Source organism: Nicotiana attenuata, chromosome 3 (assembly GCF_001879085.1).
Source record: "Nicotiana attenuata strain UT chromosome 3, NIATTr2, whole genome shotgun sequence".
Lineage (NCBI taxonomy): Eukaryota > Viridiplantae > Streptophyta > Magnoliopsida > Solanales > Solanaceae > Nicotiana > Nicotiana attenuata.
The window spans coordinates 45,680,423-45,697,769 of NC_031991.1; the positions used below are offsets into that span (position 1 = coordinate 45,680,423).

At 39.1% G+C, this 17,347-nt stretch overlaps 1 protein-coding gene across 1 annotated transcript; it reads right to left on the reverse strand.

Moving 5' to 3' along the window:
- LOC109223655 (serine/threonine-protein kinase STN7, chloroplastic) lies at nt 8,035-13,779 on the reverse strand. Its single transcript, XM_019388047.1, has 10 exons — nt 13,286-13,779; nt 13,110-13,196; nt 12,893-13,012; nt 12,675-12,773; nt 11,340-11,508; nt 11,174-11,267; nt 9,972-10,065; nt 9,828-9,884; nt 8,561-8,974; nt 8,035-8,353 (listed from the first exon to the last, which is right to left on the reverse strand). Exons 1-10 carry the CDS (start codon nt 13,673-13,675, stop codon nt 8,192-8,194), a joined length of 1,686 nt encoding a protein of 561 aa, XP_019243592.1. The 5' UTR covers nt 13,676-13,779; the 3' UTR covers nt 8,035-8,191.

Sequence of the window (17,347 nt, forward strand, 5' to 3'; positions counted from 1 at the left end):
AAATCAGCCAGAATAAAAGGAGAATAATATAGATTCGTACCAAATAAACATATATAAGAGTTTATTAAAGGAAACTCATAATCGAATCAGTTTTAATTGAAGTAAAAGATAGGGTTTGAAACCCTAGATTTAAGTAAATCACAGAATCGGTAAAAAATCAACAGATCTATAAATAACATAGCAAATATAGACGAATAAAATGTTTAAAAGACAGAGTTTGAACCAGATTTGGTTCAAATCAGAGAGGACCCTAACCTTTAGGGCTTAGCGAATCAAGAGAGATATGAGAGAATCATTACAAATAACGTGTTTGGACTTGAGATCGTCCAGATTAAAAGGGCAAACACGGATCTAGACGGAACCAAATCGGGGTACTTTCCATATTTAGGCAAGTACCTAAGTTATTCCAGAATCGGATACCAAATAAGGGAAGAATCCTAGAATGGTAAGGGAGTAATGAGAGAATCCCATTAGAACTGGGGTTCTTGAGGTGTTTGGGTGAGATGACGACTTTAGGGTTTGACAGGGAGGGAGATGAGAGGGTTTAAAGGCGGCGTTTGGTAAGAAATGGCTAGGGTTTGGGGAGGGTAGGTTAGTTAAAAAGGGACGGACGAATGAGGGCCGTTGATCTTGGAAGATCAACGGCCAGGATTAAAGGGAAAATTTGGGTCGGGTAAAAACGGGTACTGGGTTAGGGTTAATGGGTATTTGGATATTGGGTATTAGGGTATTGGGCTGGTGTATATAATTGGGCTAGGTTCGAAAATCAATTAAGAAAAATGGGTAGATTTTAAATACCCAATTAAATCAGTAAATAATTTATAAAAAATAATTAATAAATAATAAAAATGTCGTTTGTGCATAAAAAATGATTTAAAAGAATTGTTTGACATTATAAAAATATAGAAAGTTATTTTTATGCAAATAATATAATTATGCATATATATATGGGCTATTATTGCAAAGTGTGCAATTCTAGCCTTAAAAAATGCAAATGTAATTAAAAAAATGCAATTAAAATATTTAACCACTACATGAGCATAAATGATAAATTTGGATGATTAAATCATCATAAAAATAATATGAGGGATAATTATTGGATATATGTATAATAAAAAATGCTGAAATAAATTGATTTAAAGCCTTTAAAATTATAGGAAAATTATAACAACACTTATGCATGTTTGTAAATCTAATAATAATGCATGTGCACTATTTTGAAAATATATATGCATATTTAGAATATATGAGGAAAAATTGGATATCAACAGATGCCTTGAGTAGGAAGGCGGTGAGTATGGGCAGTTTGGCATATATTTCTGTCGGGGAGAGACCTCTTGCAGTTGATGTTCAGGCGTTAGCTAATCGGTTTGTGAGGTTGGGTATTTGGGAGCCCAGTCGGGTCTTAGCTTGTGTGGTTTCTCGGTCTTCCTCGTTTGATCGCATCAGAGAGCGCCAGTATGATGATCCTCATTTGCTTGTCCTCAAGGACATAGTTCAGCACGACGATGCCAGAGATGTGACTATTGGTGATGATGGGGTATTGAGGATGCAGGGCCGGATATGTGTGCCCGATGTAGATGGGCTTCGGGAATTGGTTCTAGAGGAGGTCCATAGCTCGCGGTATTCCATCCATCCGGGTGCCGCGAAGATGTACCAGGATTTGAGACAGCACTACTGGTGGAGGAGAATGAAGAAAGATATAGTGGGATTTGTAGCTCGGTGCCTCAATTGTCAGCAGGTGAAATACGAGCATCAGATACCGGGTGGCCTGCTTCAGCAGATGGATATTCCAAAGTGGAAGTGGGAGCAGATCACCATGGATTTCATAGTTGGACTCCCACGGACTTCGAGGAAGTTCGATGCTATTTGGGTAATTGTGGATCGGCTGACCAAGTTCGCGCACTTCATTGTGTGTACTACCTATTCTTCAGAGCGGTTAGCTGAGATTTATATCTGAGAGATTGTTCGCCTGCATGGTGTCTTAGTTTCTATCATTTCAGATAGAGTTACTCAGTTTACATCGCAGTTTTGGAGGGCCGTGCTGCGAGAGTTGGGTACTCAGGTTGAGTTGAGCACAACTTTTCACCCTCAGACGGACAAGCAGTCCGAGCGCACTATTCAGATATTGGAGAACATGTTGCGTGCTTGTGTCATTGATTTTGGAGGTTCATAGGATCAGTTTCTATCGCTCGCAGAGTTTGCATATAACAACAGTTATCAGTCGAGCATTTTAATGGCTCCATATGAGGCTTTATATGGAAGACGGTGTAGGTCTCCGGTAGGTTGGTTTGAGCCGGGCGAAGCTAGCCTTTTGGGTGAAGACTTGGTATAGGATGCTTTGGACAAGGTGAAAGTGATTCAGAAGCGGCTTCGTACAGCGCAGTCAAGACAAAAGAGTTATGCTGACAGGAAGGTTCGTGATGTGTCTTACATGGTTGGAGAGAAGGTTCTACTGAAGGTTTCACCCATGAAGGGTGTCATGAGATTTGTGAAGAAGGGTAAATTGAGTCCTCGGTTCATTGGGCCTTTTGAGGTGCTTCGGAGGATTGGGGAGGTGGCTTGTGAGCTTGCTTTGCCACCTAGCTTGTCGAGTGTGCATCCGGTATTTCATGTTTCTATGCTCCGAAAGTATATTGGCGATCCGTCTCATGTTTTGGATTTCAGCACGGTTCAGTTAGACGGTGATTTGACTTATGATGTGGAACTAGTGGCTATTTTGGAGCGACAGATCTGAAAGTTGAGATCAAAGGAGATAGCTTCAGTGAAAGTGCAGTGGAGAGGTCGACCCATGGAGGAAGCTACTTAGGAGATCGAGCGGGAGATGCGGAGAAGATATCCACACCTGTTTGAGACTTCAGGTATTTTTCTTGACTCGTTCGAGGACGAACGTTTGTTTAAGAGGGGGAGGATGTAACAACCCGGCCGGTTGTTTCATGAGTTACAGCCCCATTTCCCCCATTTCTGCTTCTTTATGATCATATCGTGTTGGTTGTTCTGTGTTCGGAGTGGTCTTGGAGTGGAATGAGACACTTAGTCTCTAATTTAGGAGCTTAAGTTGGAAAAGTCAACCGGATGTTGACTTATGTGTAGAAGGTCTCGGATGTGAATTCTGATGGTTCGGATAGCTTCGTTAGGTGATTTTGGACTTAGGAGCGTGTTTGGAATGTAATTTGGAGGTCCGTGGTAGATTTAGGCTTGAATTGGCGAAATTGGAAATTTGGCATTTTCCGGTCAGCAGTGGAAATCTTGATATCGGGGTCGGAATGGAATTCCAGAAATTGGAGTAGGTCCGTTGTGTCATTTGTGACGTGTGTGCAAAATTTCAGGTCATTCGGATGAGGTTTGATAGGTTTTTGCATCGTTTGCGGAATTCAGAAGTTTAGAAATCCTTAGGCTTGAATCCGAGGGTGATTTGGTGTTTTAATACTGTTTTGATTGTTCCGAAGGTTGGAATAAGTTTGAATGGTAATATGTGACTTGTTGGTAACTTTGGTTGGGATCCCGAGGGCCTCGGGATGAATTCAGATGGTTGACGGATTGGTTTTTGAGGTTTGAGAGTTGATGCAAATTCTGGTGTGTTTCAATTGTTATAGCCGCACCTGCGGAGCGGGAACTGCAGGTGCGGCAACGCAGAAACGGAGGATCAGCCGCAGAAGAGGCCATGGCTGAGAGGGAAAGAGTTGCAGGTATGAACATCGTACCGCACCTGCGAGACCGCAGGAGCGAGAAGTTGACCGCAGAAGCGGGTTCTAGAATTTAAGTAAGGACCGCACCTGCGATGGATTTTCCGCATGTGCGGCATCGTAGATGCGACTAGAGGACACCATATGCGGAAGTGCTGGGTAGAATGTATATAAGTTCCCCTTCGCGAATTTCTACCATTTCTTCATTATTTTTGGACGAGTTGGAGCTTGGGGACTGTGATTTCAAGAGGGAATCAAGGGTTTTCAGTAAGGTAAAGCTACTTGGGCTTTGTATCTTGTGTTTATGACGATTATTCCATTGTTTAATCATGATATTAGTGGGAAAATTGGGGGATTAGGGCTTGAAATTAGAGAGTTTAAATTGGGGATTTGAGGGGCCATTTGAGGTCCGATTTTGATGATTTTGGTACGTGTAGATTCGGGAGTGAAAGGAGTTTCTAGTTTTGCAATTTTTGTTGGATTCTGAGACGTGGGCCCGGGGAGGGGGGGGGGGGTTGAGCAAATTCGGGATTTTGGGCCTAATTTGATAATTTTCGTGTGGGTTTTATTCCTTTAGCGTGTATTGATGATAATATACTGATTTTGGTTAGATTCGGAGCATTTGGAGGCCGGAGCGAGAGGCAAGGGCATCGTGGGTTAGAGTTTTGGCTTGGTTTGAGGTAAGTAACGCTTCCAAACTTGGTTCTGAGGGTTCGAAACCCCGAACTTTGTGTTCTATGATTAAATATTGAGGTGACGCAAATGCCAAGTGACGGGCGTGCACCGTGAGGATTGCGGCCTGGATCATTCCATGGCACTGCTTAGTGACTCTTTCTTGCTAATACCCGTGTAGTGATTATGTGATTTAGTTAATGAGCTGTAAATCATGCTAATTATCATGTTAGGGCTTCACGCCGATACTGTTGAGACCCGAGAGGTCATTTCTTGCTGTCATAACGTTATCTTCATTGATATTATGTACTCAGTCTTGTTCATGCATATTATATCATGTCTCAGTCTCAGTTATTATTATTTGGCACATCATGTCATTGTGTCGGGCTAGTTTCTCGGTATTTTGAGCCCTTGTGTGTGAGACTGGAGAGTTGTGACTGAGTGAGGCTGAGAGCCTAAATTTGAGTGACAGTTATGGGATCGGGCTGCACGCCGCAGCAGATTATTGATTATGCCTTCATTGGCTTGTTATAGCGCTTGGGCTGAAAGGAGCCCCTCCGGAGTCCATACACCCCCAGTGAGCGCGGATGATACTATTGAGGGATGGATTTCCCTGGACATGGATTTGTCCGAAATATTGATATTATTGAGGGATGGATTTCTTGGACATGGATTTGTCCGAAGTACTGATACCTGGAGATGGATTTCTCTTCAGGGTTGGATTACCCTTGTTCCTCGGTACTGGTTAACTTGAGGTCAGTGTTGTTTATATATATTCCGGGATGGATTTCCCTGGGCCGGATGGCCATATGCTGTACCGAGTGGTTGAGCACTTGAGAGGGGGAGCATACGGTGCATTTTCATACATTTCTGGCATTGACATGTAGAGTTTTACTGAGCTTTATACGTTACATTGTTCGGATTAGCACTTTTCTTTACTGTCAAGTTAACAATATTGAATTGCCAGCATGCTTACTTTTCTGTACAATTTAAATGTGTTATAATTGCTGAGGTTTAGTTCGTCACTACCTCTCAGTCCAATGTTTGGACTTGTTACTTACTGAGTTGGTGTACTCACGTTACCCCCTGCACCTTGTGTGCAGATCCAAGTATCTCAGGCCACGGTAGCGGCTGTTGACTGTTCCAGAAGCACATTTCACCAGAGATAGCGAGGTAGCTGCCTGACGTACGTAGTTCCGCCTTCTCCCTCTTTATCTTCCTTTTAGTATACTTTGGATATTTCAGACTATTTTGGTCTAGTTGTGTTTCGGTACAAGTGTAGTATTGCTCATGACTTAGTGACACCGAGGTCGGGCTTGTATTTTCCACTTTTGTTTGGTTTTAACTTTATATCTTTTATGGAATATCAGTTGAAAATGATATTATTTAAGCTTTAAGTGAAATGTTGTACTATTTTGAAAATGTGTCGGCTTGCCTAGTTTCACGATTGGCGCCATCACGATCGGGTCAATTTTGGGGTCGTGACAGTAGCAATTGGATTCAAATGATCTAGGGAACTAAGCGTATTTTGGTTGATCTACCAGAAGATTTTCATGACGACGAGGAGAGGCTATACATTCCTAGATTTATAGCAACATGCTATCACAGCATGCTAGTCGCACGATCTATTTATCTAGTATGAGTGATGCAAGAGAAATGGAAGGAAAATTTGTTTCCCTTATCTTAATGGAGCTTGAGCACTCCCTTATGTGTGAGTAGGAGATGTTATGAGCCTGTTACACTCATAAGGGGTGCTAGCTTTAGTCGGCCCATTAGGTCTAACTCAAAGCCTAAGTGCAGTCTATATAAACACCATTATGGGTGTTGGGAGACTCACTTGTCACAAGAGAGAACGACTAGGGTTTGTTCTTTGCATGCATCTTAGAGAGGGGTAGTAGGTTGTGGACAAAGGTAATGCATCCGATTCGTGAGGATTCATGGCGATAGGTGACACAAGTCGTGGTTGCTACAGATCCACTTACGTTAAGGAGAAACCTGTAGGTCTCCTAACTAGTATTTATAGATAAATACTACACTGAATGAACATGATTTGTCATAAGGAATATAGCATGATTCTAAGTAAAATTTTGATGAGAGATACCAATGATCCCTTTCTCTTTGTTGGGTCACAAAGTGGATGTAGAGAGTGTAGTTTGGCATATCACCAAGTTTGAAAAGGTCAACCCAGGAATCTGGGATAACAAATGTTGTTTCTTGTCACGACCCAAAATTCTACCGGAGCCGTAATGGCTCCTACACCGCTTGCTAGTCAAGCCAATAATAAATATGCAAAAACAAACTTCAACAACAGTAAGAACGCGAGGGACAAGATGGGAACATGGATATCTGCTGCCCGACCTCCTCCAACACTTCCCGAAGGCGAAGTCACATGTGCGAACACGATAGACATCTCCTACAACACTCCGTGAACGTGTTGCATCCCTGTGAATGCGATTCACAAACCACCAGCAACCAAAATGCTCTACGCGATCGCGAAGCTCCTTCCATGATCACGAAGCTCATCATATGCACCAGAAAATCAGCAATGCAAACTCATCCGAAATGATCTGAAACCACCTTGAAATCCACCTATGCCCATCGGGATCCCGTACAATCATACTAACAAGTCCAAATACATCTTCCAAACTTATCCAAAGGCTCAAGACACCACAATTAACATCAAAACCAAGAAGCGAAGATCAAAATCCTTCTCTTAACTTTCAAACCTTCAAACTTCACTGAACTCATCCGAATCATACTTAGACACTCCGGATAAACCAAACTTTGCACACAAGTTCCAATCAACTACATGAACCCAACCAAGGTCTCAAATCCACAATAGGAGTCAGATAACACCGAAGTCAACTTCTGGTCAAACCTATAAACTCTCCAATTCTTCTAATTGCCAACTTTCGACAAATAAAGCCAAATCTTTCTAGGAACGTCCAAATTCAAATTCGAACATACGCCCTAGTCCAAAATCACCATACGAATGTATATCAAATCTCCGATGTTATTTTCTCAAAAGTCAAACCTTGGTCAATTCTTCCAAGTTTAAGCTTCAAAATTTAGAATCACCCTTCCAAATCAACTTCGAACCTCTCGAAAATCAAAACCAACTATACACGCAAGCCATAATGTGTCATATGAAGCTATTCAAACTCTCAAAACACCGAACGAAATGTTAAACCTCAAAACAACTCGTCGGGTTGCTATATTTATATTGCCAGGTACAAATGTTTATTTTACAATTACAAAATGGTGCAAACCCTTCTTCCTCTCATTTCTGGAATATTTTTCAGGCTATAGGGTGTGTTTAGTATGAAGGAAAATGTTTTCGTTGAAAAAGAAGTGATTTTCTTACTCATTTTCTGGTATTTGGTTAGGTAGCAAACAATATTCTTTTTAAAAATATATAATTTAGACAAATACTAAGGGAAGCGAAATGGGTAAGGATGGGGAGGGTGGTAGGTCAAGGTTTAGGTGTCGGGGTACTGATGGCGGAGGCTTGGGTGGGGGTGTGACGAGGGGTAGGCTAGGGGTGGGGTCGTGGGGGTGTGGGGGGAGGGGTTGGTGGCAGGGTGAGGGCGGGAAAATGGGAAAACATTTTCTTTTCATACCAACCACACCCATAAAATTAACTGTTTTTCCAACTAAAAACAGTATATATTTCTATAAATAATAAAGCAAGTGTATATTATCTGTATAAGATACTTTTACTTTTTGTACATAAACTCTAAGTTAAAAGTTGTTTTACATTTTCAAATGAGAATGAAAACTAGTAAGCTCCATAGAAAAAGTACTAAAACTATTTTGTACATATTTACTGATTTTCACTCCTCTCTAGGAATCCATCTGCTCCACCATAAACTTTTCTTTTGTCTGCGAAGCTCATCGATACTCTCATTTAGGGTTCTTAAAATTTTCCTTTGAAGCCGAAGTGCTGATGCAAGGGCATTCCTCGGCGTGCTTGACTTCTTCTTAGGCTCTATATCCTGTAAATCTCAAAAGGAAATGACAAAGTGTATCAGGAAATTCTACCCTAAACTCTATTAACCAACATTGGTATCCTGCGGTTTTGAAAAGTTAGATTTCCACAATTTTCACCATGCAAATATGTCAATGAGAAACAAAGGATTTCAAAGCTAGAGGTCCCAACCTTAATGACCGAGACTAGTTATATATACCATGAGAAAACATACCCTGAGCTCCTGAAGTTGCGCTTCAGTGAAGCCGCCATCTTGTTCTGTTCCTGATTTTGCCATTAGTTGAACAATCCAGTTTGCAGCTTCACTATAGTCTTGTTGTGTAGCCCGGAAGAATTGCAGCTTTAGGTTCTGAATGAAGGACAGGGCCAATAGACCTTCTCTATCAAAGTAAGGATGAGCTAAAGCTGTCTTTGCACTAATTCTTTGACGTGCTTTGAAACGAACCATAGATGCTAATAGCTCCCATCCTATTCCACCATCCAAATCTAACAACTCGAAGCCTTTCCTAAGTTCAGGGCTAGCACGAGGCTCTACAGTCTGTCTCCATGAAACTAAATCATAGTCGCATCTCTTCAGCTGTCGGTTGAATTGAATGAGACTACTGTCACTGCGTAATCCTGGAAATGCCTATGATGGAATGAACAGTAGCAAAGTGCTTGTAAAATCTTCAGGAGGTGTATCAGTAAATGTAGAAGATAGAAATATCAGCATTTAGTTGACCAAAAAAAAAAAAAAAAAACTTATTTTTGACTGTAACGATTAATTTTAGTTCCAGAATCTTGTGCGTGAAATACTCAAATCTAATTTATTTTTGTTTTAACTATCCGGTATCCGAAGCCCATTGACTAGACAAATCCGAGTTCGCACTAGGTAGGCCCCCCAAGGGGGCTAAACCGCTCCCTACAACTAGAAGTTCTCCATTCTTAGGGCTCGAATCTATGTAAGCTGCACATCACTCAGTGATGTCAGATTCTTAAGAATAAATCCTATCTCCTCAGGGGTGAAATTATTAGATCGTGCCCCAATTTTTAACAGCACCGTTCCACATTGCTAAAGTGTCAGTTAGCCATTTCCAGCTGTTGTTTTATCATATTATATATTAATACGTAATGTGGATCCAGTTGGAACATGTAAGATCGTAAGAGTACATCTTGCGCAATTTGTTAAAAAGTTTAAGATTCCAGATCTTGGTTATAGGAGCTAAAGAAAAGGAGAAAGGAAACCTAAGAAATAATTGCTCTGCTTGCTGCTAGCTTAATATCCATAGCGTCGAAGTTCCTATTTGCAGGTCATACTTCAATTTCTTCCTCCTGTACTCAAAGGAATGATATCTATATATTCAATTAAGGAGAGAAAAGAAATGGACATTCATTTTGTTGTCTTCCTTTTAATTCCTGAACTCAAAGGTCTAGGTTCTCCAGGAAGAGCTAATTTTATCTAAGAAATATTTATGGTTAACAGCTTTTGAGTTGAAACTTACCATTTGCAGGAATATGAGACCGACACTGTAGATGTCAAATCTATCTGGGAGATTCAGCTGTTAAAAGAATAGGATAAAACATAGTTAATTTTACAGATAAAATAGAGGTATTGGGCAAACACTGAGTGACTGCGGTCATCAAACCTGCCATAGAACTGGGGAAAGTGCAGCTGCAACTGGAGCAGATGGTGCAGAAGGGGTTTGTGTACTCATAATATATTGCTCTGGTGCAGCGTATCTTGACCGAAAAAGACAGACAATTAGATAAACAAGTAAACCAAATTCATTAGTAAAAGACCTAGCCATATAAATATACCAAGTTATAAATGCTATTATCTGAAAGTCTGCTGAAAAACAGATAATCAATAACATAGAATGCTCTAATGAAATCTATTTTTTGTTCACCTTTTAATGGTACAAAGGTAAGAGTGAAGAGCATACCAAACTGGATAGTCAATATACAGTTGGATTAACATAGTGGAACTTAAATTGATCCTTGAGACGTCAAGTGAAATAAGAGATCGACTCACTTCGTTATACTTGAATAACGAACAAAATCATTTATATTCTGTCCATCTCTTCCACGAGTAAATTAAGATAATACACCTAATACCATTAAAAATAACAAGCAGAAACATGCCATAATCAAATGTCAAAGCCATCTAGGATAACATCATTGCCGGTAATGTACCTCCGAATGTTCGAGACAAGTACTCATATCATTATTAAGTACATAACATACTCATAAATAGGGAAAATCTGAAATTTCAATCCTCAATTTCAGGCAGATTACTCTGTTTGGTTCCACATTTTTTTTTATTTACGGCATGTAACGTTCAATTAGTTAGCTTGAACAGTCTGGAAAGGACACCTTTAAGCTCAAATATAAGGTTGATTTTCCTGATAGTCTTCTAAGAACTTATAAGGGTTAGCACCTATGGTTCATGTACGAGGTCCAAGGAGATCTGGTTATAAATATCAAAAAGTGTGATTAACAACATTCAATTCAGAAAATATGTAGGTGGAACAAAATGTCTTATTGTTGTAGTCAAAAATTGGAAATGGATCGACAAGCATGTTGGCTCTGGAAAAATTGGAGATGTTTTTGAAATGAATATTCGAAAAGAATGATAAGAAGACATCAATATGAGCTGAATATTATAAGCTAATCTATCAAGGGGATAATTAATTGCAAGAAGCAAAATGTAAAGTAGGTCACAGAATTTTAAAAAAAATATATCTGGCAGTATTAGTGCAAGTAAAATAGAATGTGCCTGCAGTTTGAACAAGAATTTCCACTTCCGCATACACAAACTACTCATTCCACAGAGTAGGAGGGAGATAACCTTGGATCTAAAAGAAACTCTTTTGGAATATAATTGATCCCTACTCTCAAATCCGCTGCAGCTCCAAGATCAATTATTTTGAACGTGCGAGAACCTGCTTCAGATATACAAGAACGGATTAGTTACACAATCAAACTTAACCACAAATGTCAACAAGACAATTTACCTTCAGAGAAAATTATGTTTTGAGGCTTAATATCTCTATGGACTATCCCCGTGGAGTGAAGACCATCCAAAGCAAATAGGAGCTGTCTCATAATTGTCTGAATGATTCTATTTTCTCTATCCAAACCCTTGGGCAAGTCTTGAACCTCTCCAAGGATCAATGCTTCTACCTGATGATTTAATAAATCATGATAAAGTCAATGAACAAAAGAGAGAGAGAGAGTATGTGTGTGTGGGTGGGGGTTTGGGGGTGGGGGGAGGAGAAGAAATCAGATAGTAATATTCATAGCTATTTGTTGTGAAATCAGAAGTAGAGAGGGTCATGTGAAAGGAAAGAGAATACTCGTTGGCTGTGAAATCTCTCTTTTACAATGTGAGGTGAAGACTGGAAGATAATGTGTCAATACTCAAAAGAAACTTGACGACATATATAAACATGGTACGAGCGGATAATTAGGCTTAAATTAGAGCATTTATTACATATCTGAACTCGACGAGGCAGTTTTATGACTGCACTGAATGGTGAATTCTCATGGATAACCTACTGTAGAATCTTTTCTAAATTAGAAGGGCATGTGCTTCATCTTTGTTTATCTCTTTTAAATTAGCGGAAAACTGCATTTTCTGAATGTTTTATTCAACATCCCTTGTCGTTTAACTTGTTCAGTATCTATGATATACTTTCACCACTAAAATCAAATACCATTCTTCTCAGCTCTATATTTACTAATTTCCCTTCACACATAAATGCCTTAGATGGATATTTCTCTTATATCTGAACTGAGAATGTTTTATGATAACTTTTTCTCAATAATGTTTCGTTCAATAGAGAACGTTACAACAATAGTTATCTCTGCGAGGATTTCTCCTACACTTGGATCTTTTAGGTGACTAATATAGACCAATGGAGCTCACCCTCAAATATCATAGTATCCTTTGGTAACTGTATATTCTTTAGGTTCTATCTTCCATCTGATCTTCCTTTTCTCTCAGAGGGAAACCTCCAAAGACCTTGGGAAACAAATAGCCGTCCACCTCAATCATAATGATATAAGCCCAGAGCTGTAACTTCATCCAGGATAGTTCGTAAGAAAATAGGGAAATTCTTAATGATCTATCCAAGTCATGCCATCTCTTCTTAAATTGGAATTACAGAATATTCATCATGAGCGCTTAGAGTACATATGTTTGGATCATTATACAAGGACTGCTAGTGTTGTGGTTCTTTTTCTATGTTTTTAGATAAACTACGCAATGTGCATTCGACCTACATATAAAAGCTGTTAAAAAACCTAAGCTAACAAAAAATTGGAAGCATGATAAAGAAAGTACCTACATTGTAGGGAAACTCTCTACTCTGCATCAAATCAGCAAGTGTAGCTTCCCCTTCGAAACGCCAAAGGAGCCAATACTCTGCTCCTTTCTTTGAAGAATTCTAGCACCGTTTTAAACATAATTAATTCAAACTCTTAGAATTAGATTGCAATTTTCAGAGGTGTGATAGTATCTAAAGATGAACATGGCAATGGCTATCAAACAAAATAACAAGTGTACCTCTAGAAACCCATAGACAAAATCAGCACAACTGTTTGCACAAGCTCTACGCACTCGCTCATTCATCCATATTTCCACTGCTCCATATTCAGTTGCCTTTTTTAAGACGAAATCACCACCCTTGAGGCAAATAAAATCGGAATTAACCAGCCTGTTTGAGTTACAAACCATTCCTTTGAGCTTTTGTATACAACAACAGAATATATCAGAGACATACCTTTGACGATGGCTTTTTGGCCAAAGAAACTCTATAAACAGCACCAAAAGATCCCTCGCCCAATTTCTTCCCCAAAACGATATCATCCTGCAGAGAGAAGTTATGAGCATAATGTCACATATCGAAGAAGAAGACCTAAGCAATTGAGATGTGGTAAAGTATCACTATCACATCACCTTCTTATAAGTAGGTCTAAACAATCTTTCAACAAAGGCAAGAACAAACATATCGAAGAAACCAGGGGCCACACCAGGAGTAGCCCAGAGGTAAGACAGGGTACCCAATGCCAAAATAACACCAGGAACAGTCACTGTGATCCCATTTGACTTTGGCAGTGTGCTTCTGTATATTATATCACCACACTCCATTACAGTACAGGGTAGTCCTACCCCAACTCCAACAAAAAGATCATGTGCAAACCTAAACATTTCGCCTCCATGAGCATAAACTATCCTTGAATTCGGTTGCTTCTTCAAAGATAAAGGCTTCAGCTTGAGTTTGTTGCCCAGAAATGAAGAGTGGCTGTGGCTGTGGAGTACAACTCCACCTATGGCAACTGAAGCCATGGCTTTCTACACTAAAGTTATAGTTGGATCAGAAAGGGCGGTCATCAGAAACTTATTAGCTTTCGTTTGGACTTGTTACTGAATTTTTCGGATTTCTTTTTGGGAGATTCCTTTTGTATCAGTGGCAGTTATTGCAGGTGTATTTTTTGTGGAGGGAAGTGCTTGATTAAATTGGCGAAAATCCATAGCCACAAATGACACATAGTTTCACCCATTGGCTCTGTCTTTCACATATTTAGTGGGCTTCTTTTACTGAATATACGAGGGCTATACGCACTAGTAGCCACTTTTAAGGCTGTTATTTAAAATATATCCACGCTTTACGATATACTTAATGAGTAGCCATTTCATCCAATTTTATGATTAAGTATCCTGAATTTGCAAGTCAGGAATTAATGTCCTAAATTTTTGTGCTGCTAATTTGAAATTCAGGATTTAAGTGTCCTGAATTTCTGAACTGCTAATTTAAAATTAAGGATATAAGGTTCGAACTTTTGGGCACAATTTTCGAAAGTTAGGACACGATGTCCTCAAGTTTGAACTTTGGGGTTTAAACTTCAGGACGCCGTGTCCAGAAGTTTGAGCGAATTGGCTAATCTTTAAATACATTATAAACAACATGCTTAAAAGTGGCTACCTGGTATCATTTCCACTATATACGAAGGGCAAAGTGCACAAATAACCATTTTGACCCATATTTAAGGAATAATAAAATTTACAATATTTCTAAAATTTAGCTAGATTAGAATCAAATTCAGACATACGGGTTTGAAGCTAGGCTTTGGCAGAGCCCACCTTGAATTTGAACTTTAACTTTTCAAACTTTAGGCCTTCAAGGATGAAGTTAGGTTTTGGCAGAACGCAACTTCAGATTGAAACTAAGCAGCATCAACAGCACGTTCAATTTAATTTTTACCAAAACTGGGTAAACCTGAAATAGTTTTTATAAACTGAATATGATTTTTATTGGTTTGCTACAAGCAACTTCCTAGTGTCATTTCTACATTTACGAATGAAGAAATTGTACATTTGAACTTGAACTGATGTGGTAAGGCAACACCAAAGTTTTGCCCTTTCGTGATGGGATCCTTCTCTTCCAGGTGTTAGAGACCTTGTGTAATGATCCGGTCAATCGTTTTGAGTATTAGAATCTCGTTTCTCCATTTGATTCTTTCCGTAGAGTCTTTTGATGTTTTGTGACATGCGACGATAGTTGGTTTGGTTTCGGGAAGGCTCAAGAGTGATTGGAATACTTACTTCAGTTTTGGAAGCTTAAGTTGTTAGAGTTGACAAAAGGTTGACTTTTGAGTAAACGACCTAGAAATCGAGATTGAGGGTTCCTATAGGTTCATATGATAATTTTGGACTTGGGCGTCTGTTCGAATTTGGTTTTGGATGTTCCTAGAAGATTTTGACTCTAATTGCCGAAAGTTGGGAATTTGAAGAATTAAAGAGTTCTTAAGTTTGATTGATAGTTCACTTTTGAGTTATTGAGCTTTGATTGTTGTTTCGAGACCTTACATAGGTCCTAATGGTTGATATAAACTTGTGTGCAAAGTTTGGTTATGATAAAAACTGTCTACTTATGATTTGAACGCGTACGGTGAAGTTGGAAAGTTTGAAAGTTAAGGAGTGGATTTGATCTTTGATTCTTGGTTTTTGTTGTTATTTTTTATGTTTAGAGCCTTGAGATAAGGTTATATCAAGTATATAGACTTGTTGGAATGATTGTACGGGGTCTCGAAGTGTTCGGATGAGTTTTAGGGTGATCTCAGACCATTTTGGAATAGTTTGCAGCAGCCGATACTATAGGTGTTGTTGCAGTACAATGCAATCGCATAACAGAGATTCACGATTGCATAGAAGAATTTCTAGTCGGGCTAGTTTGCTTTGCGATCGGGGGTGTAGGTACGCGATCGCGAAGAAGGAATAATGTTGAGGCTGTTGTGCTTCGATTGCAGGCCTTGGTTAATGATCATTGAAGGTTGTGTGGTCGGCATGCATCGTGATCGCGACACTGGAGATGTGTTCGTGTAACGTCAGCAAGGGGTCTGACAGATGATTTTTGCGGTAACATGAGGCGAGCCGCGATCGCTTAGGGGCACTGGTCAGCTCTGCCCCATGATCACGAAGGCTCAGTCATGATAACATAGAGTAACTCCTAGGCAGTATATAAGTGTGAGATTTAGGGATTTTTGCCCGTTCTCTCATATTTTGAGCCCTAGACTTCAAAAGGGGCGATTTTTGCAAGGATATTCCACTCAAGTCATGAGGGTAAGTAATTTTTACACACTTTTGATCATTTCAAGAATCTACACGAATTTTAACCGCTAAATCAAGGATTTAAAGCATAGAAATTTGGATTTTTTCGTATGAACTTAAGAGAGTAAATTTGGGGGTTTTGAACATGCAATTGAAACCCGATTTGAAATCTAATTATATATTTGGACTCGTGGTGTTGTGGGTTATCTATATCCATGATCAAATTCGAATTCTGGGCTCGGGGCCCGAGGTTGAATTCTTGTTGACTTTTTTATTTGGGTTAAAGATTGAATTTTTTTGATAGGACATAATTACTAAAGCTTATATTTACTCAATTACACAATATTTGGCTAGATTCAAGTCGTTTGGTGGTAGATTTGAAAGGAAAAGCGATTTTGGAAGGTTGAAGGTATTCCTTAGAAGAGGTAAGTCTCTTGTTTATCCTTGTAAGAGGAAATACTCCACATAGGTGATCTATTTGCAACCTGTTGCTTGATTTGACAGCTACTTATATGTGTGGTGATTAGTGTATATGCGTTAGCTAGGTTATGACCATGTCCGAGTAGAATTAGGCTTGTAGTATGCCTTATTTGGACCGTATGAATTATTTATCCACGTTTCTTTGATTCTATGATGACTATGTGATGAATTTTAACTATGATTAGAAATCATGTTTCGGGTTATGGCTTATTGATTTGGGCACGAAGGGTTTCTTTCACCATATTGAGCTTTTTGATTAGCTGTAGTCATACACTTCTCATGATTTATAATTTAGTGGCTACTTGGCTTATTTTACTCATGTTAGAGATCATTATTAGACTTATGAATATTGAATAAGCATATGGAACTGTTATGAAAAGTTGTATTATATGTTTCGCAGAAATCTCTTATCCATGTGAACAATCATCTGCATTTTTATTAATATAGCCTGGTGCATCTTAATTATATTATTTCATACGCATATGCATGAGTTGGAGAACTGTATATTGAGGAAAGTTCAGGATTTTCGCACTAAGGAAACTATGAGCGGATGTTGTCTATTGGTCATTTACTATGATTTGATTGATGTTTGGATATAAATCTGTCCCTCTAGAATCAGTTGACTACCCATATTACTTTGGGTCCTTTGAGTGTAGACACTAAATTGGTGCTTGGTTTGGACACGTGGATTGTGTCAGGCACAAGGGTTTGTGTTGTGAGGTACTGAGAGTGAGTTCTGAGTATGCATATACATCTTAGACTCATGCAGTGGCTCTTATATAACTAATGATTGATACACATCATATTTTATGCAAGAATTGAGTATTTAACATTGTATTTGATTTGTGTATGTGAAAAGCATGCCTAAATTCCATATTTACTATATCCTTATGTTTTGTACATAATTGGAGATACCATGTCTTATTGCAT

Coding starts and splice junctions, on each gene's coding strand:
- LOC109223655 (XM_019388047.1), bottom strand. CDS start 13,675: ATGGCTTCAGTTGCCATAGGTGGAGTTGTACTCCACAGCCACAGCCAC. Junction 11,268..11,339: donor AAACATAATTTTCTCTGAAG/GTAAATTGTCTT, acceptor TATCTGAAGCAG/GTTCTCGCACGTTCAAAATA. Junction 8,975..9,827: donor GTCTCATATTCCTGCAAATG/GTAAGTTTCAAC, acceptor ATTCCATCATAG/GCATTTCCAGGATTACGCAG.